Here is a 26,109-nt window from a genome sequence, read left to right on the forward strand (position 1 = left end):
AATATTGTTGACTTGAAGTTTCAAACAACTGACGTCAGGTTGACTTGTTGGGTGCATAGAATGTTGGTTTCGTAGCGGCAAACCAACATCGATCAGATAAATCCAAACATCTACTGAAACAATCAAATTAATGGAGATTTTGAAACTGAGAGAAACATCCAAATTTGAAGTCGTTCACCTAAAAAAAGCATTTTTGTTACTTTGTTATGTAAGCAATGAAATTCAAGGAAGGCAGGGGACTAGATAAATGCAATTCAGAATAAGATAAGACAAAAATTGTATGCAAAAAGAGAATGAAAATGCTTTTATCAAGTAACTTCTGACTTTTCAAAATTTTAAAGAATCTTCCTACATAACTGTTGTAAAATATGCTTGTTCAAATAAATATGCATGTCATTTTAGTTAACTCAAATAAAAGGTGTGTTTGCGCTTATACAAGTAATGTTAAGATTGATTAAAATCTCTGTAATTACACTTCGTTTCTATTTACTTGAATCATTGTGGTGTCACAAATTAAAGGGGTGCATTAGTAGTGGTCTAACATGGCTAAGTGGAATGAGGCGGAGAGCAGCAATGCTTGCTTCCTCTGAATTATCCATCTGTTGGTTTGTTTCCACTAAGCAATTTTAGCCGCCAGATTCAAACAACAGTTTATCTAGTTGCAAGAGCCTCACCACCAATATTTATCTAACAATCAGCTTGCTACTAATTATGATTTGGTGCTTAAGCAGCATCAGCACAACAAGCATCAAGCATCAACATTAGCCAACCAGCTGGGCAGCAGACCAAAATGCGTGTCTTAATGCTTTTAAAATATGCATAGTGGCCATCTTCAGCAGTGGTATCACTCAAAAACGATCCTGCAAAAGTGACTGAATGTTCCTTGCTTTACGTGTGTCCAGAGACCCAAACAAACATACGTCCACCAACACTGAGATTATCCTTTTATATAGAACTTCAATAAGAAACCAAAATCATAAATCGTAATATGTAACAAGCCTATAAAGATCAAACGGATATTATCAACTATTCTCCAATATCTGCCAGATAAACCCTTCCAAAAGCAGTAAGAGAAAATGCTAAGTTAGTTGCTCAGTTTTAGGAACCAATCTATAAGGCACTGACCAACAGTCTTTCAGGCTCTTTTAACCTGACCCTGCGCCTCAACCTAATCATATTCTCTACCAAAATAGACACATGGAACTCGAAAGCACAGACGCACTAAAGAGATTGACTTGCCAAAACATTTTGAATACTGCAACTTTTAGTGTTAAAAAGATTAGTACGTAGCAAGAAAGTTTTTTTAAGTGATTCGTTTCAGATACTCAGAAGAAGCTCATAGAATAAGAAAAACGTCTAACCTTTGTGGCATATTCACATTAGCAGATGAATCCAAAATCATGAGTGACGCTGGATTGTTTCAGAGCAGCACATATTGAAGGCATCTCCTTTACATATATTTATATATACCTATCATAAACCATTCAACTTCACAACGAACCAGAGAGTCCGAAAAGGGAATGAGAGACCGATAGGTAATGAATCGTTTTGTCAAAGAGGAAACAGTCAGTAAGTAAACTTAAGCAGGAGGCAACTTCCAAGTGCTTCAGCACAACAAAACATCCAATCAGTTTCATTTAAGAGATTCCACAGTCTCTTTGCATCACATACAAGGTACTGCTGTTTTAAGTAATTGCAGAGGATCAGCAATGGTCAGGTCCATAAGCAACGCATCCTCTGAGTCTCATATGGGAGTTGTCTTCATACTTCCTGTCTGGCAAGAACAGCAGAAAGCTTGCAGCTAACCGAGTATCAATACTGACTATGTTAAAGGGCCTACGCCAAAGTGACTACATTCTTGTATCTAAAAGAACTAAAGTCCAGAATAAAAACTCAGATTGATAACTAATTTTATAAAAGGAACGCAAATCCATGTTCTTTTTTATTTACAAAACAGATTCCTTCTTTTATTCATCCTCCTCATACAAACAAAGTCTATAACAAGAAGAAAAGAATCAATATGCATAGTGTAAAAACGAATATCATCATCATCAACTAAAATCTACATGTGTCTCTCCTTGTTAAGGTGTAGTATCAAAATGAATCAAATTCATACTTCTTCTGACTTCTAATTCGGATTTGACATTTTATCTCTTTAGATCCCTCCCCAATTCAAGAACTTCTTAACTTCATCATAAAAAACCAAGATCGCAGCCGAGCCAGTACTCCTAAACATATTCGAAAGCGCACCACGGTAGAAAGAAGCCAACCCTTCCACCCTATATATCTTCCTCCAGCAATCCAACGTGCTACTGTACATAGGACGCTCAATCCCAGACTGCATCATGATCCTCCTCCTAACCGTATCCAACGGGTAAGAAGCCAAACCAGCAGAAGTAGTCACACCCTGCGCCAAAACCCACCTCTTCCACAACGCCAGCTCCGGCTTCGCATCCTCAGAGAAAACCTCCTTAACCGTATCAAACCCACCAAAGTACAACCCACGGTGAACAATCACACCATGCAAAGAAGCAGGCAACCCTCTGTATATCCCTCTAACACCGTCTTTCCTATGAACCGTCTTCAAGAAATGGTGTATCCCTCTGAACTGACGAGCCTCCTTCTTCCCTACGTCAGCAGCCAAACGCGTATGCGCTATATCAAGAGGATAAACTACAATCAAAGCAGTACATCCAGCCGCAGAGCCAGCGATGAAGTTAGCCAACGCACCGGAGAAGAGATGATTCTCCTGAGAGCTGCTGTTACGGAGAAGCCCTCTGTAGAGGTCCTTGAGGGAGAAGTTGAGAGCTACGGAAGGGTAGTAACGGAGCACGCTGCTCCCGTTGCCTCTCCAGAGGGACAAGACGCCTTCTTCACGGACCGTGCGGTGGATGAAATCGAACATTCCTTTGAACTTCTGTTTCCCCGAGTTGTCGCCGACGATGGCGATGTTGCTCTCTTGGGTCTGGAGGAGGAGCTTGGCTCTCTCGATTGGGGCCACGATGGTGTGGACGACGCCCGCCATCACGGCTCCGGCGAGTAAGTCTCTGTGGAAATGCTTGAAAGTCTGTGGAAGCGACGACGACCTGAGGTTTCTCGATGGAGAAACGGGATCTTCTTGTTCGTCTTCTCTGCTCGATATGCCCATCGAGAAAAAAGTTTCGATCTTTTTTTTTCTTTTACGAGCGGAGTTGATAAAAATCGAAACTTTGGTGAGATTTGGAAGTGGGTAGGTTCCGATTTGGTTCAATCTGGCATTGTATCGGGACACAAGAGCACGGGGGATTCCAAAATTGGAGACTGATTCGGGTCTCTTGCGTGTTGTTCGAACTCGGGATAAAGATAAAAAGGGGAAACGTAACAGTCAAAAGGGGAATAGAATTGCATCAGATAGAATTGAGAGTGGAGGAGATGACATTTTGGATAATGTAATTGGCTAATGGGCTTGGGCTCAACGTCTAACGGCCCAATAGAGAAGACACTTTGGATAATGACATACATCATTCCACTCAAATAGTTACCAGAGAGCAAAGACATCATCACGTTAAATCTTTGTGTCTTTCTTTATTGTTCATCTAATATGTTAATCTGTTTCCTCTCACATCCGTCATAACATTATGTTTCATGTCCTCAAGCTATTTCATGTTTCTAACTTTATATATATATTTCTAACTTTTTGTAATGAGTAATCTTCTCAAAAGAAGAGCAAAAGATGATCTGAACGTATAGTCAAGCTAGCTGTTTTAGCATATATACAGATCTCTATCTGAGAATATAAAGCACAAGTTTAACAGACCAATTAGTTAAGTTTTAAGGAGATAGTTTTGGTCAGCAAAGCAAAGAAAAGATTTAGGAGCTTTATTCGGCAATGATGACGATGATGTTAGAAAAGATTTAGGAGCTTTATTCAGCAATGATGACGACTACGTCCGACCCACGAGTGTTGGGCATTCTACTGGTACAATAGAGATTTAAGACACACAGATGCAACATAACAGCAAAACATAAAGTTGATAAACTTTCCACTTTCCAACACATCTAACTTTCAGACGCTATTAGGTTTTATTGGGACATGCTACTAGTAACATCTTTGTATTTTTAGGACCCAATAAAAGCTTACATGCCTTTGAAGCCCTATGCAAAGAAGCCAATTCCTTGAGTTTCTGAGACCTCTCTACTGAAAGTAAACTCCATGTAGAGATTTTTGCAGTTTTTAACTGTTTCCTGGTTCTTAGGATATAAGCCACCAGTTTCTTCTCTTCCCGTCTTCCATTGTAGCCACTCCATTCAAAAGTATTGAGATGAAACGTCAAACATTCAGGAACGGAACTCAGCTGTCCCCAACGACCTTCAATAGGCTTTATCGTACAACTCACATGTAAGGCCCCGACCGCCCACGGCTAATAGGTCACCCACGCCAGCTCTCTCGATCCGTGGGCCCCATCCTATCCGACGGTCGGTCGTTAATTTTCCAAGGCTCGAAATCACTGTTTACTGACCCTGCAATCACCACCCGACCTTTCCCCGTACTTTGACCTCACTTACACGGTATCGCGAATCACTTCCCGAAAGGTCACCCATCCTTTCACTACTCTAGTCCAAGCACGCTTAACTCTGGAGTTCTAAACGGATGTGTGCAGAAAAGGTAAGTCAACTTTGGTGACATAGTTAGTCAAATCAATTCTCTTAAGCCTTTCCGTATATCACAACTCGGGATGTTACATCACCAGTCCCCAAGGCCGTCCAATAGGCTTTACGGAACAATAGCACTCCTCCGAACACTAACACAAATGATAGTGCATTAGACCATAAAACTATAAATTAAGACGATGAAACTAAACCAAATGCAGCACGGAAAATGTACCTTGTTGAGCTTGAGAACTTGTAGTTTAGGAGAACTTTTGAGAATCCAAGTAAGTAGATCCCACCACTTTGGGCTGCATCCACATAGCTCTAGATGAACAAGCTGACATAATGCAACACGATGCTGAACCTATAGAGAGATACTCAGAAAGGTAAGCGGTCATTCAGTGACAGAGACTTTGAATTACTAGACATGGTTTGATTTTGGTTTACCATTGAATGATTAAATAAACATAGAGAGAGGCGCTTGACTGCTGTAAGAGATCTCATGAGCTTCTCAGGACGTTTGCAAACAAGTTTAACATGTGCCTCCTCCAACTCAGGCATATCCCAACTCACACACGAATGACCGTAGTCAACGATATCTACATAGTTCAAGTACTTCAAAGACGGGGCATTAATGGTAACTCTATCGTTGTAAAACTCATGTTCAGAGTGCTCATCTAATCCATCAAGATCATCATCAAACTGATAAAGTACAGATAATCTCTCCAAGGAAGGCACTTTGACAGCGAATGATTCCACACGCAAGCTATCACTTTTGTCCACAACCAGCTCCTCCAGAACAGGGCAACCCCTTAAAAGGCTGCGCTGTGATTCTTTGTTTTCGTACTTCACACTCAGAAGATGCAATGTTTTCAGAGACGAAAGCGAGACGTCAAGACCATCAGGAACATACACAAGAATCGATTTGTAAAGTTTAAGTAGATGGTATGTAATGTAGAGGACATAAAATTTAAGTAAAATGATCTTTAACCTCGCATCGTTGGTGATCATCGTGGCAAAGGAACTTGACTAACTCACGCTGATATTATTGTCATTGTTTAAAGTTGAAGAACGAGAAAAGCATTTGATCTTGATTTTGCAGATATGATCATTACGTTTAAGCTTTTAATAGTGAGTGATCATCACTATACAGTATACACACAGTGTTCTTCCTTTTCTTAGTAGTGGCTCTTGGCTTTGCTGTTGTTGTTGTTTTTTTTGTAATCTCCAGGCCACAATTGGTATTGATTTTCTATCAAAGACAATGTACCTTGAAGACCGAACTGTCAGGTTGCAGCTGTGGTAAATACTACTGAAACCTCTTTTCTATGTTCCAACACTGATGAATAAGCAATATTGAGAAGATGAAACATTATGACAGGGATACAGCTGGGCAAGAGAGATTCAGGAGTCTTATTCCCAGCTACATTAGGGACTCTTCTGTTGCTGTTATTGTCTACGATGTTGCAAGTATGCAGTGCCGGTCCTGATTTTTCGGTGGCCTTATACGAAATTAAAAATACTAATTTTAATATCTATAAAAGAAATTAAACAATTTGTGTAAAAAATATTTATTATAATAATTATACATTAATAAAACAAATAAGCAGCTAAAATAATATTTTCTTAAAAGAATCACATATTACATAGTTTAAGTACAGTATAACCTTTTTAAATTAATAATCTATAAATTAATATCTCTATAAATTAATATAATTTCATAGTCAAATTGAGTTTTTGATTCAATTAACATCTCGATAAATTAATAATCTCTATAAATTAATAAAAAATTATAGTTTTGGTGTAATCCCAACATTATTAATTTATAGAGGCTTCACTGTAGTTTATTTATATGAAGTTCTTTTAGTTTTATGTATTTTATAATTTTATTTTTAATTAAATATGTTAAAATAAGTATTTTATAATAATAATTTTGAATAATTATTCGTTAAAATGTTAAATGTAAATAAAATAAAAGGGAAAAGTAATGAAGGGTAAAATAGAAAATAATGTATAAATACATAGAATTCTTTTTGTTATGGCATTTTTCTTAATTTATGCTTCTGCTTTGGTCATGGTCCTAATTTCTATATTTAATATTTGACCAAAGAATTAAGTAAAAAAGCAAATAATGATATTGTACGTTGACAAAAAAAAACTAAAAGAGAAAAGAATCTTTAATAGTCAGCATGGATATACATAAGATATGAAATTAGAAAGAACTGCTAGTTTAATGACTACTAGATCTTGATCTGCGCAACCGCGCGGATGTTTTTTTCGGTTATATATATATTAGAACAAATTAATATATGCATTAAACAACATATTAAATATCATATTGTATTATATTTATATTCAGTTTTGATCCGCTGACTTTTAAAACCAAATTTTCTATTAGCAATATTTTTTACGTTTATTCATTTTAGATAATATATTATTATATATACAAAAAGTGTAAGATATGTTAATTTTATACATGTATTATATAGTTTTCGAATGTTAAGTCGTTATTTTATCATATTATATTTTTAGCATATATGTTTTATATTTATGAAATTGTTTGTACAATTTTATCAATTTAATATAATGTTATCATATTTAGTTCAATATAATATTTTCATTTAAAATGAATTATTATTATTATAAAATAGATAAAATATTTTTTTTATTTTTTCATTTTATAAATGATAACTGAATATATATTAATGCATAATAATAGTTCTTACTAATTACGAAATTAGTTGAAATATTTACATAAACTTTTTGAAATTAAGATATTTTTATAATATTTTTCAACAGATTTGTTATATATATATATATTATTAGTTTTAATAAAATATAAAAATTTAAAGGATGGTCCAAATTATAAAATAAACATTAAAAAATTCATTACTTTTACTTTAATAGATAAGATAGACTATAATTAGAAATTTTAAGAAAATAGTATACAAGTTTTATTTTTATTTTATAATAAATTTTAACTAACATTAATTTATAATAATATTAGACTATTAATCACGAAATTAATCAATGCTTAATTTTATAAAAAATATTTAAAAATTTTGATAAGATTTTGTTAGATTTTTTGTCAACAGATTTTTATAATTAGAAAATAAGACAATTTTATAGGTAAAGTTGTTATATATGTCAATTATTTAAGCTAAGATGTGATATTTTAATGATACCATAATGTTAATTAGAAATAAATGAAACATGATTTTTTAAAGAAAATCCATTTAAAAAAAATCACACATGAAGAGAAGTTGTAACTTCTCTTTTAATATAATAGAAGATGGATATATATGGATGGGTGATTGACAAAAACAGGATATATACGGATGGGTCTATAAATAAATTACTATACACATGTTGATCAAAATACAATTTCATAGATAACAAATATCTAAGTGTGATAATACATTTTGACTATGAAATTGTAATTAGTAATACTTGAGTAAGCATAGATACCATCTCATGCATAGATTCCCTATAAATAGTTGCACACATAGATACATGTAAACACAAGTAAAAGTTGGTCATAAGATTAACTAGAGAGAAAAAAAAGTAAAAGTTGGTCATAAGATTAATTATAAAACGATGTCTCAACTGCGAAATGGCTCTTCACAATGCTTATGGACATGTACTCTTCTCATAGTGTTATTGTCAATGCCGATGACTCATGGGGCTAATTATGGAGAAGCTCTCACGAACACTCTTTTGTACTTCGAAGCTCAACGCTCTGGAAAATTGCCGTCGGACCAAAGAGTTAACTGGAGAGGAGATTCTGCACTTACAGACGGTTCTGATGTCGATGTAATTTAAACCCTTCTCACTTCTTTTTTTTGGTTATCAGCATGAGAATTATGTTATTTAGTACCTGCCTAAACCTCTTTTATTATCTGTATGTGGAGCTATTAAACATGGTATATATAATCTGATCTTAAAATTAAACATAATTATTTTTTAAAAGTATAAATTACGGCTATAATATATCTAGCGTTAATATTGACAAGTAAAACATGTCATGTGCTAATTGTAAAAAAAACAGGTTAATCTCACTGGAGGGTACTATGATGCTGGAGACAACATGAAGTTTGGATTGCCAATGGCGTTCACGACGACAATGCTAGCATGGAGCAGTATAGAGATGGAATCGGAGCTTAAGGCTCATAACGAGTCCCAAAACGTCATTGCAGCTATCAAATGGGCCACTGACTATCTCATCAACGCCCACCCTGTGCCCAATGTTCTTTACGGACAAGTGGGAGACGGGATCGCTGACCATGCCTGCTGGATGAGACCAGAGGATATGACAACTCCGCGTCCTTCTTACCGTATTTATGAGCAGCAACCAGGTGCTGACCTAGCAGGCGAGACAGCTGCAGCTATGGCTGCAGCGTCAATAGCCTTTGGCTCATATGATAAAGACTATTCCGCAGAACTTCTTCGTCACGCATCTGAACTATTTGAATTCGCCAAGGCTCACCCCGGCGTCTACCAAAGCTCCATACCTTACGTAAGTCCCTTCTACAATAGCAGCGGATACGAAGATGAGTTATTATGGGCCGCGGCTTGGCTCCACCGCGCCACTAATGACCAGATTTATCTCGACTATTTAAATGAATTTGAGGGTACCGGAGGTCCAAGGACTGTTTTTGCATGGGATGATAAATTCGTGGGTGCACAAGTATTGATGGCCAGGGTAGGTTTCTATGTTTATTTTCATTAACTTGTGTGACAAGAAACAAACAAAACTTTTTTTTTGTTGCTGCAAATGCAGCTTGCATTGGTAGGGGATGGTCCGGATAGCAACTATAATTTGGATGAGAATAAGTTGGATGAGTACAAGAGTATGGCTGAGGTTTTCATTTGCAACTGTGCTCAAATGGGCTCCGATAACGTTAAGAAGACTCCGGGAGGTTTGCTTTGGTTCTTGCCGTGGAACAACCTCCAATACACCACCACCGCTTCCTTCGTCCTCTCTGCTTATTCTAAGTACCTTACAACCGCCAACACACCAATCAACTGTCCCAGTGGATCTCTTCAAGCTTCTGAGCTTCTTAACCTCGCCCGTGCTCAGGTAGCTAAAACGTGTATACTGTATAGTACCGATGTTTCAACTTGACTAGTGCCTAACAATTTACACATGATATATTGGTTTATATATAGGTAGATTACATACTTGGTTCAAACCCGAACAACATGAGCTACATGGTTGGATTCGGAACCAACTATCCAAAGAAACCACGCCATAGAGGAGCCTCTATAGTGTCAATCAAAAAGAACACCACCGCTGTGTCGTGCGGTGAAGGGTACGCCACTTGGTATAACAATTCTGCACCAAACCCTAACGTACTAACCGGGGCACTCGTGGGAGGACCCGACGAGAACGATGCTTATGAAGATGAGAGGACTAATTTCCACAATGAGCCTGTGATGGTCACTGTTCCTCCATTTGTTGGTGTTTTGGCCGCCGTTGCTTGATCTTCCTCTATTTTGGTACGTCTCACAGTGAAAGTCATAGGTTGTGATCATTAGCATAGTTTTAATGTGGAAAATGTAACTTGGCTTGATAATAATAAAATAATTTTAAAATATTTCGAAATGTGCTTTCAAGAGATTAGTAGTATTTGTCGGAATCCCATGTGCCATGTGTCATTAACAACATTTACATTCTAACCGGCACGTTGTCTCTATAACCCGAACAAGAGCTATTGTAAATGCGTGTCGTTTGTTTCAAAAGAAAGAGAGAACGAGTGCAGGTTTAAATGCTACTGTCTTTTCGTAGTTTAGGCCTTTAATGAGTTAGACCTCGAGATATGTTAAACCGGAGAATCAAAAATGGCTGAACCAAAAGAGGCGCGAAGGTGTTGAGCTTAAGCGGGAGAACCCTAGCGACGAAAATGTTCCATCTCTCTGGCTTTACGATTTGATTGCTGTCGCGAGCTCTGATTCCATCATATAGGGCGAGGCTCATCCCTGCGAAGGATACAAATCTCCATCACCATCTTCGCTTCGCTTTGATTTGATTTGAATTTGATATTTGTGATCTTAATCGAATCCTAGTGATGGAAGAAAGTGAAGGAGGAGGAGGAGCTGAAGCAGTGATAAATCTGGGACGTAATGTAGAGGACGTAACATTTAAGTAGAATGATCTTTAACCTCGCATCGTTGGTGATCATCGTAGCAAAGGAACTTGACTAACTTACGCTGATATTGTTGTCATTGTTTAAAGTTGAAGAACGAGAAAAGCATTTGATCTTGATTTTGCAGATATGATCATTACGTTTAAGCTTTTAATAGTGAGTGATCATCATTATACAGTATACACACAGTGTTCTTTCTTTTCTCAGTAGTGGCTCTTGGCTATTGCTGTTGTTGTTTTTTTTTGTAATCTCCAGGCCACAATTGGTATTGATTTTCTATCAAAGACAATGTACCTTGAAGACCGAACTGTGAGGCTGCAGCTGTGGTAAGTACTACTGAAACCTCTTTTCTATGTTCCAACACTGATGAATAAGCAATACTGAGAAGATGAAACATTATGACATGGATACAACTAGGCAAGAGAGATTCAGGAGTCTTATTCTCAACTACATTAGGGACTCTTCTGTTGCTGTTATTGTCTATGATGTTGCAAGTATACAGTGCCGGTCCTGAGTTTTCGTATATTAATAAAACAAATTAGCAGCTAAAATAATATTTTCTTAATATTGTGAAGAGAAGATCTCTGTTACCTTTATATTGAAACCTGCTTTGGCACTAGTTTCGATAAACATAACATCTCAGTAGTGGACAAAACACCAATGTTGAATTTTAGGGTTTTAAGAACCGGAGACTTATGCAATACCAGAAACATGTCGACGTACTGACAAAATGTCTTTGGTTATCAAACCAATTCAGAGTTTACAATATTGTCTTTGGTTTACATGGTATCAGAGCAATAAAAGTTCTGTAACCTAGTCTTTGTCGATCGATCTTGTTCTCGGTGAGAACGATAGTCTTCAGTCATGGTCGACACAGACTCATCTTTCGCAAGTAAAGATACAACGACGAGCAAGTCTCAAGTTGAGCAGGGCGTCGGTAATGTACCTCACGGTATTCCTTGTTTGCGTCCGACAATCCGGGAGCAGTGATAACATCGGTGATGTTCACGGGTGAGAACTATAATGAATGGTCCACAAGCTCGTTAATGCTTTTAGGGCTAAGAGAAAGTTAGGGTTTATTGATGGCTCAATAACTAAACCCTCCATTGATGATCCTCAGTTCGAGCTATGGTCGTCCGTCAACTCAATGATCATTGGCTGGATTCGTTCTTCCATAGAAGCTCGCGTTCGTTCTACAGTCACGTTCATATCCGACTCTCACAAGTTGTGGGAGAATTTGAAGAAACGTTTCTCGGTGGGAAATAAGGTTCGAATTCATCATCTTAAGGAGCAACTCGCATCGTGCAAGCAAGACAGACAAATAGTGATGGAATACTTCGGACGTCTAGCCAAGATGTGGGAAGAACTCGATACTACAAACCTCTTCCACCTTGCAGTTGCAGTGCTGCTGCGATTTATGAGAAAGAGAGAGAAGAAGCAAAGGTGCATCAGTTCGTCATGGGCTTAGATGAAGCTCGGTTTGGAATCGTCTGTCAAGGGATTATAGCTGCAGACTTGACTGTTGATCTTGGAGAGGTGTACGCAAGAGTAGTCAGAGAAGAACAGCGCCTCGCCTCAACTATAAAACGAGAAGCACAACACAGTGCCGTAGATTTCGTCGCCAAGAAGGAACAAGCTGAGACAAACAACTGTGGACGTCGTGTAGTCACTTGTTTTCATTGTGGGCGACGGGGTCATGAAAAATCCAACTGCTGGCAGCTCGTGGGTTTTCCAGACTGGTGTGAGGAGACACCACCAACACGTAGCGAAACTAGAGGAGGACGAGGAGGCCGTGGTCGTGGCGCTTCTAATTCTGATCGTAACAGGAGTACTACGGCTCGAGCCAACACCGCTCACGCAACCTCCTCAAACTCTTCGATCTTTTCAGCTTTCACCGAGGAACAATGGAGGGCTCTTACTCAGATAGTGAATGAGAAATCAAAATCGTCTGATAAGTTGACTGGTAAGAAATATGGTGATCTTATATTAGATACAAGAGCATCTCACCACATGACAGGAGAGCTCTCGTTTCTCGAAAACATATTCAGCATTCCGCCATGTCCAGTTGGATTCGCCGATGGAAACAAAACATATGCTACTCATACCGGCGTGTTTCATCTTTCTAAAAGAATCGTTCTGTCCAATGTTTTGTTTGTGCCAAACTTGAACTGTTCGCTGATATCAGTGTAGAAATTACTTCGCCAAACCAACTGCTTTGCGCTTCTGACGGATGCTTTGTGTGTGTTTATAGGATCGTTTCACGAGGAGCTGATTGGAGCAGGTGAAGAGAGAGATGGGGTTTACTATTTTAAAGATGTTATGGCTGCAAGGGTTCAAGTTTCTGATAAGGCTGCTAGTTCAGTTGATCGGTTTCTTTGGCACCAGAGGCTTGGACATCCTTCGTTTTCAGTGTTATCTTATTTACCTATTGTTTTAGATTCCAATAAAATGGCTGCTTCAAGTCCTTGTGATACTTGTTTTGAAGCTAAGCAGACTAGAGAAGTTTTCTATGAAAGTTTGAATAAAACCAAAGAATGTTTTGAACTTATTCATTGCGATGTTTGGGGTCCCTATCGCACTCGCACATCTTCTGGAGCTGTCTATTTCCTTACTATAGTTGATGATTTTTCAAGAGCTGTCTGGACCTATCTACTCCTCGAAAAGTCTGAGGTTCATACGGTCTTACCAAATTTCTGCAAAATGGCCGCAAAACAGTTTTCTCAGGAGGTTAAAATTGTTCGTAGTGACAATGGAACTGAGTTTACATGCTTAGCAAGATTCTTTTGTGAGAATGGCATTGTTCACCAAACATCATGTGTTGCCACTCCTCAACAAAACAGAAGAGTTGAAAGAAAGCATCGTCATATCCTTAATGTAGCTCGCGCCTTACTGTTTCAAAGCAGCTTACCTGTGAAATTTTGGGGAGAGGTGATCATGACGGCTACAGATCTGATCAATCGTACACCGTCTGCTGTTCTGAACCACCGGTCTCCTTATGAGTTGCTGTATAAAGAGAAAACGAGCTACTCACAACTTCGAGTATTTGGGAGTCTTTGCTTTGTTCATCATCGTTCTAGAGACAAAGATAAATTTGGAAAAAGAAGTAGGCGTTGCATCTTTGTTGGTTATCCCTATGCTCAAAAGGGACGGAAAATTTTTGATCTTGACAAAGAAGAATTCTTAATCTCCAGAGTTGTCATTTTCCAAGAAACAGAGTTTCCATTGTCTTCTAAAGTCTCTGCACCTGCCATTGCTGAAACTCCGGTTGCAGTTACAGATGATCATGATTGGGATTTTGCTAATTTACCAATGTTCGACGACAGGGGGAGTTCGTCGGAGATACAAGAATCATCTCCTCTCTCGCCCTCAGATACTTCACCACCAGAGGCTACAGAGCCGCCATCAACGTTGTCCCCTATTCACGACGACACTGGTGCTTCTGATGTGGTCGCGCCGGCTTTATCTCATGTTCCTATTACATCGTCACAGTCACAGTCTGATGGTCAGCAAGTTGTTGAGAATCTGGGTAGAGGAGAAAGACTTCGAGTACCTTCAGTCAAGCTCAAAGATTATGTTACCTACAACGCTACACGTCTTGAAAACCCATCTCTATCACACGCCTGTTCCGCATCAACGTCTGAAACTTTCCTAGGTAATTCACTTTATCCATTAACTGATTATATCTCTGACCAGCATTTTTCACAGTCGCACCAGGCATATCTCGCTGCGGGTTACAGAATACACTGCACCTCGTTCCTATGCTCAAGCTGCCAAAGATGATATTTGGCGTGGTGCTATGAAACACGAAGTCGTAGCTCATGAAGAGAGTGGTACTTGGGACATCACATCTCTTCCGTTAGATAAGAAAGCCATTGGTTGTCAATGGGTTTATAAATATAAATTCAACGCCGACGGCACTATGGAACGACCTAAAGCACGTTTAGTAGCTAATGCTAATAGTCAAGTAGAAGGTGATGACTTCGAAGAGACCTTCGCTCCTATTGTCAAGATGGGTACCATTAGAAGTTTACTTAGTCTTGTTGCTGCGAAGGGATGGGAGCTTCATCAGATGGACGTTCATAATGCGTTCCCCCATGGGGATCTTAATGAGGAAGTTTATATGAAGTTACCACCTGGTTTTACTCACTCTGATCCTTCGAAGGTTTGTCGCCTTCGCAAATCTTTGTATGGGCTTCGTCAAGCTCCTCATTGTTGGTTCGAGAAGCTAATCGTTGCGTTAACGGAGTATGGTTTTGTTCAGTCCTATTCTGATTACTCTCTGTTCACCTACACGAAGGGGCTCAAGGAAGTTCGAGTCCTCATCTATATCGATGATCTTGTCCTTGCAAGTAATGATCACGACCTACTTACCAGGTTTAAAGCATATTTGGGCAAGTGTTTTCGTATGAAAGATCTCGGCAAACTCAAATACTTTCTAGGTATTAAAATTGCTAGGTCAGAAGAAGGTATCTTTGCGTCTCAAAGGAAGTATTCTCTCGACATTATCGCAGATTGCGGTCTCTTTGGTTGTAAACCAGTATCAGTTCCGGTGGAACAGTATCATCAGCTACACACGGAGGATACACCTTTGCTTTCTGACCCAAAGAAATATCGTCGTCTGGTCGGTCGCTTAATCTACTTGTCCATCACACGACCTGAACTCTGCTACACCATTCATCTTTTGTCGCAGTTTATGTAGCAACCTCGTGAAGCTCATTGGACAGCTGCCTTGCGAGTGGTGCCTTACCTCAAAGGTTGTCCTGGACAGGGTATATTGTTTCGTGCAGACAGTAATCTCGAGCTTTCAATCTATGTTGATGCCGACTGGAGTTCGTGTCCGGAGAGTCGTCGTTCCTTAAGTGCTTATCTCATTCTTATACAGCCATAGATATTGCTAAGCTCTACTTGGATCAGGTCTTTCGTCTTCACGGCATGCCTAAAGATATCACAAGTGATAGGGACCCGACATTCCTTAGTGAAGTTTGGCGTGAACTGTTTCGAGTTCACGGTGTTGACCTTAATTTTTCAAACGCGTATCTCCCCAGACGGACGGTCAGACAGAAGTTACAAACAAAATTCTTGAGACATACTTCCGTTGTATGACTTCTGATTCGCCCCATTCATGGAGTTCATGGTTACCTTTGGCTGAATGCTGGTATAACACCACGTTTCATTCTACAATACGTAGCAGTCCTTATGAGATCATTTATGGGCAACCTCCCCCAGTACACATGCCTCATCTTCCGGGCGAAAGCACATCACTTTCTGTTGATCGATCACTACAGAAATGAGAGGCCGTCATCGATCTTATAAAGTTTCATCTTCTTTTGAGACATACCTCCGTTGTATGACTTATGATTCGCCTTATTCATGGAGTTCTAGGATGAAGCAGTATGAATTCGCCGTTTTTGCTAAGTAGAGCTTAGCAAGATTCCTAGAAGAAGAAGAACTGATTAAATTACCTTCTGAAAGTTGATTTCGATGACGGCGAGTGGGGAAGAACCAGACGAAACCACCGTAAGTTTTCCGCCCAAATATATTTTCTCGAAGAAAAACTAGAGTGATTAATACTCCTCGTGAATGTGATATTACACGTGGAAGATAAAACCAATTTGTAACTTTCAAAAATCAAAAGCAAAAAACCGGGATAAACCGGGTCGGGCTGCGTTATGTTTGTCGTCGGGTTAGGTCTCTGATTTGGTTGCCTACACATCAAAGAAGCGACAACGTTTCGAATAAACTCTTGAGAGAGAAGAGAGCGAGAATGATAGAGGAAGGTCCACCAGCTCCGAAGGTTCTCCGTATGGTCTACTTCGTCGGCGCCGGATGTAAGTTTCTTAATCAGCTTTGTGTTTTTGATCTCTGAGTAAATTCAACATTTTGACAAGAGAGAGAGAGCGATCGATTTGGCAGTTTTATGTACATTCGCGATCAACAAATGGCTTGAGATGGAGAAAAAATCAAATCTGAAACAGCAGCAGCTGGAGAAGAAGAATCAACAAGGAGATGGAGCTTTGTTTCCTTCAGATTCGGTTCACAAAGCTATGAAATAAGATCATCTTCATCTGTATTATTGATTTTGATCCAGATGCAAAAGATATCGCAACTCTTTAAGTACTATTATACTATCTTTGACCTCAAAGTTTGCATTATCTCTCGATTTTTTTGTTTGCGTTTCCATAAAAGATCCGCAGTTGTGAGATTTGGACACAATGGTTTGCTTGCTGCTTGTGCACACAGTACAAAAGATTGTTGCTTGTCTTGATTTTGATTTCTCTATCTACTTTTTATCCTTGAAAAACATGGAAAAGGATTTGTACTCTCTATAACTAGGTGGGGTTTAAGACTTGTTTAGTCATATTTTGCTAAATTAACCCTTTTTCAAATGTGCTTGTGCTTGAACTTTCTCTGTATTTAAAGATCTTCTCTAGTCATAGTAAATCACTATAGATGATATAAGATTTTGACAGGCTGTTAATGAAGGTGAATTTGATGAATGCTTCAAGTAGAGAAATTACTATTACAGATGTATTTGTATGTATGAGCAGGCTACTAAAATGAAGCGAAAAAGGTGTAAAGATCTCGTCTTGTGGGATGAGATTTCAATTTGTTTCTTTCTTTCTTTCAAATGACCTTTTAGAAACTGGGTGGGACTCGTTAGTTAGTCGATGGACACCTCAAAGTAGTACCTCCGTCTATTGTCAAGAACCTACAATCGAAATAAGATGGTGAACAGAGGTTAGATATGAGTCTCGTGATTTTGGAATTTGAAAAGATAATATGGTTTGTTATATGTTTATCATACGGGTTAGGCATGGACCATGGTAACGATGGTCGTAACTCATAAGCACTGAACCAATTCTACGGTAAGTGGTAAGTCATACATCAATAACTCGGTGAGGTATAAAACGTAATATTAAAGTCTTACCTGAGCCCACCTCCTTACGTTCGACCTTTCACGTCGTTTTGTGGTTCGCGGGTTAGACACGTGTGGTGTCCCTCCCAGTGGTGGCCCACCATGTCTCACTTGCCGACCTGCCTTGGCAAATAGTAACCTTTTGTAATACATTTGTGTACCACAAGTTTTATCCCTCAAGTTCAACTCACCGGCATTATTTAAGCACACACACACACAGAAAGAAACACAACGAAAATAAAAACATGGCCGGAAAATTAATGACTTTGCAAGTTTTCCACCTGCTATGCATATGTTTAGTCGTCTTCTTTGTATTCTCTGTGAATGTTGCCAGTGACGAGGATTACCAGAGAGCGGTGCCTACGGAAGATAAAACGACTACGGTTTGGTTCTCTAGGATCAAACAGTCTGGTAATGATTACTGGGCGAAACTCAAAGAGAGTTTAGGTCGTGGTCACGCCCGCTTTTTTCCTCCAAACATAGAGTAATATACTCTGATAATCCATCATATAATAATATACTCCATTTCTAAAACAAAAAATAAATAATATACTCCATTTGTTTCTTGTTTTATGATGTTTAACTATATACATACTTTTTCCAAAATATCAGTAAAAACGTAATTTAAAATTAACTGATTTTAATTAAATATGAAAATAATGATAAAATAATTGGTTACATGATAAATTTAATTTAATTATATATACGAAAACATTTTGTATTTTTCTTAAACTTAAAAAAAATGTTTTCGTATTTTGAAACAATGATAATTCTTTAAAGAGGGAGTAGATCTCAGCTTAGACATACGTGGTTTCGGGTCCAAGTGGCTTCTCTTTTTTTTAACGCTCGTTCTTTTCTTTCCATTTATGTAGTTTTAGAGGAAAGGATGATGCATCAATGGGAGCCGGAGGAAAGATGAAAGAGGCGGTCACAAGGAGCTTCGAGCATAGTAAAGATACGGTGGAGGAAGTTGCCAGATCAGCAGCGGAGGTGGCGTGTGATGCGGCAGAAGCGGTTAAAGAAAAGGTGAAGAGGAGCTTTTCCAGCAGCGAGACGACGCAGCAGCACTCGTATGGTAATGATGAGCTCTAAATACGTCGTGTCATTCTAGCTCATGTGCTTGTTTGATTTCTTCGTCGACCCGGGTGTTTTTTCCTCTAAATAGTATATACACAACAACCACGTCACATGGGGGATTTGAGATATGTTATATTCAAATAGGTATAGAGTTATGGTTCTGGCCTCAACCATGGACTCACAAATATCTTTCTTTTCTTTTTCTTTTCACCAAAATATCTATCTGTGACCCAACACATCCATCTATACATAAAGTGTGGAAATCATTATAAAAATGAGAATTACGAAGACCATTGATCGATGTTATTTTTCAATTATCTTGAGATGCAAAACAGCTATACAAATTATATAAACTTAATATAATTATCCTTTTATAATTCGTAGAAAAAAAAGATTACGATATCAAGGGGAAAATGCTCTTCTTATCCTTTTATCCATAAACCAAACCAGAACTCGTGTCTTAGCTTTCAATTACAGCTTCGATACAGAAAGTCAGAAGTTGTTGCTGCCATTCTAAATTCGTCTCTGATTCCTTGACATAAGCCTAAACCTCCAAAACGGCCATTGTCCCCAAGTTCAACTGCAAGCAGTCACACAAGACCGTCTAAAACGATCAAAGGTAAAGATTTCATTATATACCTAATCTTAAGTGATGTTTTTCCTCAAATGCTCCTATGCCTGAATGCTGTAACCTTTCAGATCACTCTTCTTATTTTCAGAATCCACGAAGAACAACAGTAAACAAACATAACAAATGATTTTACAATGAAGCCTATGCTTTATAAACTTTTGGTAACTCCAGTCTCAAAATTTTGGATGTAAAGTTGTCTGTTAAGAATTTTTTTTATTTTGGTTCCGTGAAAACGTGCCATCTATTAGTTTTACATTTGCTTTGTTCTTTACCAGGATTTTAGAGAAAATTTAGCTGGTAACTGTATAAAAATTAAAGTCACTGTTACTCAATTTCGCTAATACAACACTGGGAAAAACTAATAAAGAACAAAATCAAAACGATCAGCTTTTTATTCCTGTATATATTATATATACATACATTGTCCTTAGCTTTCTTACACTGAAATTTATCTCCTGAAAATTAAAATCTCCATCAAAAGCTTAATAAAACTTAAAGACAATGAAACAATTGAAGTAAAGAAACCAAATGTCGCAGGGCAGAGTAAATTTACCTGGTTGAGCTTGAGAACTTGTAGTTTAGGAGAACTTTTGAGAATATCCAAGTAAGTAGATCCCACCACTTTGGGCTGCATCCACATAGCTCTAGGTGAACTAGCTGATAGAATCCAATACGATGCTGAACCATTGAATGATTAAACAAACATAGAGAGGCGCTTGACTGCTGTAAGAGATCTCCTGAGCTTCTCAGGACTATTGCAAACAAGTTTAACATGTGCCTCCTCCAACTCAGGCATATCCTCACTCAGACACAAATGGCCATAGTCAACGATATCTACATATCTACATAGTTCAAGTACTTCAAAGACGGGACATTAATGGTAACTTTATCATTGTAAGAAGCTTGTTCTACTTTTTTGATCTCCAGTTATTTTGAAATTAACATTTTAACACTCAGCTATCTCTTGAGCAAATTTATTTCTGAAATCATAGTTGATTGAGAAAAATCTGAATTAAAAAGTTACATTAGTTACCAAACAAAAACATGAATTACAATTTTTAAAAAATCGGTTTGGCTTTCATAAACCCAAAAATCCATAAAATCACTGCTATCTGAACTAAGAAAGAACAAGCGAATATTGTTGTTAAAGAAATGAATCATGTTTTCCATTTTCATTGTCGAAAGTTTTATATTCCCACTGGTATTTTCTTCTTCTCACCGAAAATCGTCTGAACTCGACGAACATCTCTCCTATTCATGATTTTAAGAATTTCTGAGTTTTAAGGAAACCAAACTGATCTCGTTTCTAATTTCAATTCTTTTTATAAGTAACGTTTGACTTTTTAATGTATCGTTTGTGTTGTCATCAATAAATTTTAGAATTAAATCTGTGCAAGAGATAGTTAGATATTAAAAATGCTAATTTCAAATAGTTGGAGATTTAAAAATCTATTTTCCTTTTGTAATGATGTTTCTTTTGCTTTTCTGTTGGACCTTGTGTTTGTATCTGGGTTTGTTTAATAAAATACAGATGATAAAAGAAAAAAAAGACTCAAAAACTAATTTATTTACAAAGGTTTGGCCAAAAAACTTTATATAACTAAACCAAGTCTTGTTAATAAACAAAAGAGAAAGCTCTGGTCTGGTTTCTGGATTAGGGTTTCAACATTGACGGTGTGGCCTCTGGGATCAGTAAGAGATACTTATACTTGATTTATTTCCTCGAATTTTCTCGTTCCCTAGTTCAAAAAAAAAAGAAGAAGGAAGAAAGCGTATAAGAGGAGGATTGTTTTAATAACAATGGGAAATATCAGTGAGTTTCCTGAAGATTTACTCCTAATGATATTGTCATTCGTTCCAACAAAAGATATTGTGGCGACGAGTCTTGTCTCAAAAAGTTGGAGATGTCTCTGGACAAAGGTGTCTAGACTCACGTACGAGGCTCCGTATTTCTCTGATAAGTATACTGGTTTCGCACGATTTTTAAAAGAGTCCCTGCTTTCACATCAGCCTCATGCTCTTGAAACCCTGTACATAAACAAAAGACGATGTTCATTGCGCATAGATATTAGACCGTGGATTAGAACCGATGTTCTATGCAACCTACGCGAGCTCGAGGTTGATAGTGGTGTTGGATATATCAGATTGCCTTCTTTCTTGTTTACCTGCAAAAAACTTGTTGTCTTGAAACTCAAAGGCAGGATCGTAGTGAAACTTCCTTCGACGGTGTGTCTCCCATCCCTCAAAACTCTGCACTTGTTGCACTTGACGCTTCTCAAGACCGAATCCATTCATAAGATTTTATCAAATTGCCCTCTACTATATGACCTCAGACTGGAACATGATGTTATGTCAAATTTGCATATCGCAATGCCTTCGTTACAGAGATTGACCATCGTAACAGGAAGTATCTTTGGACCCTCGTCTAATAAACTGGATCGTTATTTTAGCCATTTAGAGAAAATAAGCACACCTTCTTTGAAGTACTTAAACATTCAAGCTTGGGTGTCTAGTGTCTATGTGAGCGTTAGACTCAAATCTCCATCGAACTTCGAGGTAAGCTTTCTCGTTCTGTATTGGTGTTGGGAATCATCACACTAATGTGAAATCTCGTTTTGTTTGTTTTATTCTAGGATACAAGCATCTACAGTCGGATTGTACAGTTGGAGCTGAGTATTCGCAGTAGCGTATTTGAAGAACTGCTTATATATTTGCTCAAAAGTTCTATGAACTTATTGGTTCTCAAGATTAGCAATGTAAATTTGCTTTAATATATTTTTCCTTTCAAACTTGATTATCTTATAATATTATACATACACTGACATTATTTTTATTCTGGTCTTAGAAACTCACACTCCGGAATCGCTGGAACTGGAAGCCGCCTAGTTCTGTACCTACATGTTTGCTTTCGACTCTTCAGACTCTAGAGTGGAGAGGATACACAGGAACATGCGCAGAAAAGGAGGTGTTGAGTTATCTCCTGAAGCATGCACTATGTTTGAAAACCGCAAAAATCATCACTGAATCATGTGGCTTGTTCAAGAAGATGAAGAAGGACTTGCTTTCTATGCCAAGAGGTTCTACAACTTGCCGGATTGTGTTGAAGCAATGAATTAATGAAGTTGTATGCTTGATAGAAATTTAGTCTTACTGTTTCTAATGTTTTGCTTAAGATCTCACTAATTTTTATTCTCGTATTTGGTATTCTTACCGAAGGACTTCCAAGCTTTTTTTTGTCGTCTATCTTCTTCCAGGCTCCAGCTACTCTATTTGACCATTGAGAAAAGTCAAAAACTTCGCTTTCTTGGGTTACAACTTACAAGTATCAGTTTCAATTGCCATTTGTTTTCCTTCTTGCTAAATGGTAACAATGCGACCAAAAATTAAGATTTTTATTTCTTAAGATTGTTATTACCAAAAATATTTCAATATTTATATATACTATATATATATTACAAACTATAATCTATATCATAGCCATGATTTTTTTTTGTAAAACTTGCACAAAGGAGTGCTAAAAGGGTAAATTAGAAACTCACTATTTTAGCTAAATTTATTCATAGTTATCTAACTAACTAACTAACTAACAAATTAGCTGACACTTGGCTAATTTACTATGAAACATTGAAATTTATTAGTTTTTCTCTGATTTGTTTCATTTCTTTTTTTAGACTAAAAGCTTTCAAATTTAAATAACATAAAACAAAACGTTTACAAGATAAGGCGGTAAAACCCTATAACGAATTGCATGAGCACATCCTGATAGTTAAAATTTCATACCTATGAAACTACTTATGTAGAAATTAGCAAAACTACCTCGCGCACACAAAATTTGAAGGCCAATAATTTAGCACGTAATGCTAGAAATCAGACGTCTTTTGTTGTGCACGTGCATGCAAAGCTACCAGTTTGGTTTACAAAATCCGTTTGAGTCTGTAAAAGTCGATGACAAAAAAAAATAATGTTTAGAACATTTTCAATTTATTGCTATTTTCACCTCTATATACTATAATAGAGGAAATGTGCTCTATCACATCTCTATTTTTTACTCTAAAATAACCATTGTTATTTTTTCTTCTACATATAAAAGTAAAAATAACATTCCTCTATTATGGAATCATACTTTTATTTTTAAAATAATCCTTTAACTTTTAATCTTTTATATTTATAACCAAAACAAAGATATTTAAGAAAAAATACAATTTTTTTATAAAAGTAGAATTACACTTTTTATTACATTATAGTCTTCTAAAGAAATTTTAGTTTAAACAAATTCATAATTTATGAAAATCTTGTAAAAGTTAGCAGTAAATAAGGTTAGTTAACAACTTTCATAAATAAAAGATACTTCTTGTAAAACTAAAATATAATCTTTTGAAAATATTCTTTTATAGATGTGAAAGATTGAGGAATACATTAGAAAGAAACATATCTCTCTTTTAGAATTACTCTATTTTGGAGTAGAAAGAATACATTGGAAATGGTCAAGCAATATTTTTAGATGCAACATCTGAATGCAACTGTTAACAGTGAAATCAAATAATGTTTAGATGCAGCACCTGATTACAACGTTTAGCTACAAAAACGACCAAGTTGATTTAATGTCTAGGAAATTAGGAGTAGATGAACCTAGTTCTAAATTCATTTGATTTCACAAAAGGTAAGGAAGACTATTAGAAGAATTCAATCAAACTGAATACAAACAGTTTGACCAAAATATTAAGTTGACAACTACTAAACGACGTTATAAATCTATTGAAGAGTCATCATTAATACTTTTTTACATATATATTGCTGTGTGTATATATATGATGAAAGTATAATTGAAAAGACTCATCTCCTACCTTTTGCTAATTCGAGCATTTTCCAGTGTTTTATTCAGTGTCTCTCTTTCTTTTTCCTTTTTGTTTCTCTGGTTTTGTTTGTTATTTTTATTACTTTTGGAGAGATATGGTCTTGCTGTTCACCTCTGAGAGATATGGACAGGATTAGTAGGTTGCCTGATGAACTGCTAGTGAAGGTGTTGACATTTCTTCCAACAAAAGAAGCTGTGTCCACTAGCACTTTATCAAAACGATGGGAGCATCTCTGGATGTGGTTGCCAAAACTTGAGTATGATGATCAACATTACTCAGAGTCTGAACGCAAGAGGCTACGGTGTTTCATTGTCAGAAGTCTACCTCTACATTAAAGCCCATGTTATTGAAAGCTTGCGTCTCAAGTTAAGCAATTCACATTCTTTTAAACCTCAAGTTATCAAATGGATCGTTGCAACTGCGGTTTGTAGGAACGTATGTGAGACGAATATCTCTTATTCTTCTTATCCGGAGAAGTTAAACATATTGCCGAGTAACTTGTATACCTGCAAATCACTTGTGATTTTGAAACTCGGTGATTGGATTCTCTTGGATGTTCCTCCTATTGTTTGTCTCCCCTTTCTGAAGACTTTGCAACTTCAACAAGTAGCCTACTCCAATGAAGAATCTCTTCAACGACTTCTATCTAGTTGCCCTGTTCTTGAAGAATTAAAACTGGACATATGGGAGGATGACAATACAAGAAAGTTAACTATTATTGTCCCATCGTTGCTGAGTTTATCACTCTATATACCCTTTGATTATGGTATTGATGGGCTGGTGATAAAAACTCCTTCCAAAGTATTTCAAACTTAGGGTTCATAGTAGTAACAATCACTACTGCTTGGTCGAGTATATGCCTAACCTGATCCAGGTATATATAGATGTTGAGTTCCCTAATATCAAGAGTCTTATTGAATCAATCACATCTGTCAAGTATCTTGAAATATGTTCAGAGGTAAATATGTTTTCATTTATCAACTCATTTAAAGATCTCCTCTGTTTATAATTTTCATATTATGTGCAGGTTCTGTATGAAGAAGGAATTGTATTCAGCCAGCTTGAGCATTTGAAACTATGTCGATGCAAAGATTGTACATCGGATCTACTTGTCCGGCTTCTCAAAGATTCTCCTAACTTGCGAGTACTAGACCTTTATGAAATGATCGTAAGTGTCTTTATTAACGTTTTATTGTTTTTCTTTTTTTGTCATGATACACATTATTATGGTTTCAATATATTTTTTTGTGCTTGATCTCAGGATCATTACTATTGTGGCACTATCCCGTGGAATCCACCAACTACTGTTCCGGCATGCATGTTGTCGAGTCTACAAATTTTTACCTGGTCGGCATACTCTGGAGTACTGGGAGAGAGAGATCTTGCGATTTACATGTTGAAAAATGCTAGTCACTTAAAGACTGCAACAATCTGGTCTGAAGAATGTGATATTCCGGAACATGAGATGTTAAAGGAGTTGGCATTTTCTTCCAGAGCTTCAACAACATGCGAATTCATGTTTGATTGAGGATACTTCTCGCACTCGTATGTTTTGTTTTTCAACATTGCATCTAAAAAGAACACATCTACTTTTTCACAAAAAAAAGAACACATACTAATTTCAAAAAAAAAAAGACCACTTATACTTTTTCAATCTGTTGTCCAATAAAAACACAATATGTTGTCTCAGTTTAAGTTATTTGATAAGTTGTAATATTTCAAGCTTCCTTGCCCTCTTTCCCTCGCCTTTCACTCTCTCTGTTTTGCTGTTTGTTAGCTGTTAGATTTTTGTCATCTTGATGCTTGTAACCTTTCCTGTTGTTTCCTTCTTCACGTCACCGGAATTGTAGCTCC

General features: G+C 37.2%; 7 protein-coding genes and 1 pseudogene across 7 annotated transcripts; 6 read left to right on the top strand and 2 right to left on the bottom strand.

Moving 5' to 3' along the window:
- Positions 1-1,879: 1,879 nt before the first annotated feature.
- LOC108824136 (probable ADP,ATP carrier protein At5g56450) lies at positions 1,880-3,381 on the bottom strand. Its single transcript, XM_018597503.2, has one exon. It carries the CDS (start codon positions 3,146-3,148, stop codon positions 2,156-2,158), a length of 993 nt encoding a protein of 330 aa, XP_018453005.1. The 5' UTR covers positions 3,149-3,381; the 3' UTR covers positions 1,880-2,155.
- Positions 3,382-4,718: 1,337 nt separating this feature from the next.
- On the bottom strand, positions 4,719-5,640 carry LOC108824644 (putative FBD-associated F-box protein At3g50710). The gene is made up of 3 exons (XM_018598056.1): positions 5,077-5,640; positions 4,865-4,993; positions 4,719-4,781 (listed from the first exon to the last, which is right to left on the bottom strand). Exons 1-3 carry the CDS (start codon positions 5,638-5,640, stop codon positions 4,719-4,721), a joined length of 756 nt encoding a protein of 251 aa, XP_018453558.1.
- Positions 5,641-8,301: 2,661 nt separating this feature from the next.
- Positions 8,302-9,407, top strand: LOC130500013 (endoglucanase 14-like). The gene is made up of 2 exons (XM_056994699.1): positions 8,302-8,442; positions 8,678-9,407. Exons 1-2 carry the CDS (start codon positions 8,302-8,304, stop codon positions 9,356-9,358), a joined length of 822 nt encoding a protein of 273 aa, XP_056850679.1. The 3' UTR covers positions 9,359-9,407.
- On the top strand, positions 9,404-10,113 carry LOC108826466 (endoglucanase 12-like). Its single transcript, XM_018599845.2, has 2 exons — positions 9,404-9,709; positions 9,799-10,113. The coding sequence occupies exons 1-2, from the start codon at positions 9,404-9,406 to the stop codon at positions 10,111-10,113; spliced, it is 621 nt and encodes a 206-aa protein (XP_018455347.2).
- Positions 10,114-16,446: 6,333 nt separating this feature from the next.
- On the top strand, positions 16,447-17,040 carry LOC108825775 (uncharacterized). The gene is made up of 2 exons (XM_018599124.2): positions 16,447-16,603; positions 16,689-17,040. The coding sequence occupies exons 1-2, from the start codon at positions 16,540-16,542 to the stop codon at positions 16,826-16,828; spliced, it is 204 nt and encodes a 67-aa protein (XP_018454626.1). The 5' UTR covers positions 16,447-16,539; the 3' UTR covers positions 16,829-17,040.
- Positions 17,041-17,726: 686 nt separating this feature from the next.
- On the top strand, positions 17,727-19,061 carry LOC108826127 (uncharacterized). The gene is made up of 2 exons (XM_018599505.2): positions 17,727-18,175; positions 18,564-19,061. Exons 1-2 carry the CDS (start codon positions 17,937-17,939, stop codon positions 18,781-18,783), a joined length of 459 nt encoding a protein of 152 aa, XP_018455007.2. The 5' UTR covers positions 17,727-17,936; the 3' UTR covers positions 18,784-19,061.
- Positions 19,062-21,040: 1,979 nt separating this feature from the next.
- Positions 21,041-22,701, top strand: LOC108824645 (putative F-box/FBD/LRR-repeat protein At3g56780). The gene is made up of 3 exons (XM_018598058.2): positions 21,041-21,955; positions 22,033-22,155; positions 22,245-22,701. Exons 1-3 carry the CDS (start codon positions 21,200-21,202, stop codon positions 22,509-22,511), a joined length of 1,146 nt encoding a protein of 381 aa, XP_018453560.2. The 5' UTR covers positions 21,041-21,199; the 3' UTR covers positions 22,512-22,701.
- A 1,790-nt stretch (positions 22,702-24,491) lies between these two features.
- Positions 24,492-25,783, top strand: LOC108826738 (FBD-associated F-box protein At4g10400-like; annotated as a pseudogene).
- Positions 25,784-26,109: the final 326 nt, after the last annotated feature.

Source organism: Raphanus sativus, chromosome 9 (genome assembly GCF_000801105.2).
Source record: "Raphanus sativus cultivar WK10039 chromosome 9, ASM80110v3, whole genome shotgun sequence".
NCBI lineage: Eukaryota > Viridiplantae > Streptophyta > Magnoliopsida > Brassicales > Brassicaceae > Raphanus > Raphanus sativus.

Excerpts from the sequence above, each read along its gene's own strand:
- LOC108824136 (XM_018597503.2), bottom strand. The coding sequence starts at position 3,148 with ATGGGCATATCGAGCAGAGAAGACGAACAAGAAGATCCCGTTTCTCCA.
- LOC108824644 (XM_018598056.1), bottom strand. The coding sequence starts at position 5,640 with ATGATCACCAACGATGCGAGGTTAAAGATCATTTTACTTAAATTTTAT. Across the intron at positions 4,994-5,076 it reads GTTTATTTAATCATTCAATG|GTTCAGCATCGTGTTGCATT; the intron begins GTAAACCAAAAT and ends ATCTCTCTATAG. Across the intron at positions 4,782-4,864 it reads AAGTTCTCAAGCTCAACAAG|TGTTCGGAGGAGTGCTATTG; the intron begins GTACATTTTCCG and ends CATTTGTGTTAG.
- LOC130500013 (XM_056994699.1), top strand. The coding sequence starts at position 8,302 with ATGACTCATGGGGCTAATTATGGAGAAGCTCTCACGAACACTCTTTTG. Across the intron at positions 8,443-8,677 it reads CAGACGGTTCTGATGTCGAT|GTTAATCTCACTGGAGGGTA; the intron begins GTAATTTAAACC and ends TAAAAAAAACAG.
- LOC108826466 (XM_018599845.2), top strand. The coding sequence starts at position 9,404 with ATGCAGCTTGCATTGGTAGGGGATGGTCCGGATAGCAACTATAATTTG. Across the intron at positions 9,710-9,798 it reads TTAACCTCGCCCGTGCTCAG|GTAGATTACATACTTGGTTC; the intron begins GTAGCTAAAACG and ends GTTTATATATAG.
- LOC108825775 (XM_018599124.2), top strand. The coding sequence starts at position 16,540 with ATGATAGAGGAAGGTCCACCAGCTCCGAAGGTTCTCCGTATGGTCTAC. Across the intron at positions 16,604-16,688 it reads CTACTTCGTCGGCGCCGGAT|TTTTATGTACATTCGCGATC; the intron begins GTAAGTTTCTTA and ends TCGATTTGGCAG.
- LOC108826127 (XM_018599505.2), top strand. The coding sequence starts at position 17,937 with ATGGCCGGAAAATTAATGACTTTGCAAGTTTTCCACCTGCTATGCATA. Across the intron at positions 18,176-18,563 it reads TTTTTTCCTCCAAACATAGA|TTTTAGAGGAAAGGATGATG; the intron begins GTAATATACTCT and ends CCATTTATGTAG.
- LOC108824645 (XM_018598058.2), top strand. The coding sequence starts at position 21,200 with ATGGGAAATATCAGTGAGTTTCCTGAAGATTTACTCCTAATGATATTG. Across the intron at positions 21,956-22,032 it reads AATCTCCATCGAACTTCGAG|GATACAAGCATCTACAGTCG; the intron begins GTAAGCTTTCTC and ends GTTTTATTCTAG. Across the intron at positions 22,156-22,244 it reads TGGTTCTCAAGATTAGCAAT|AAACTCACACTCCGGAATCG; the intron begins GTAAATTTGCTT and ends TTCTGGTCTTAG.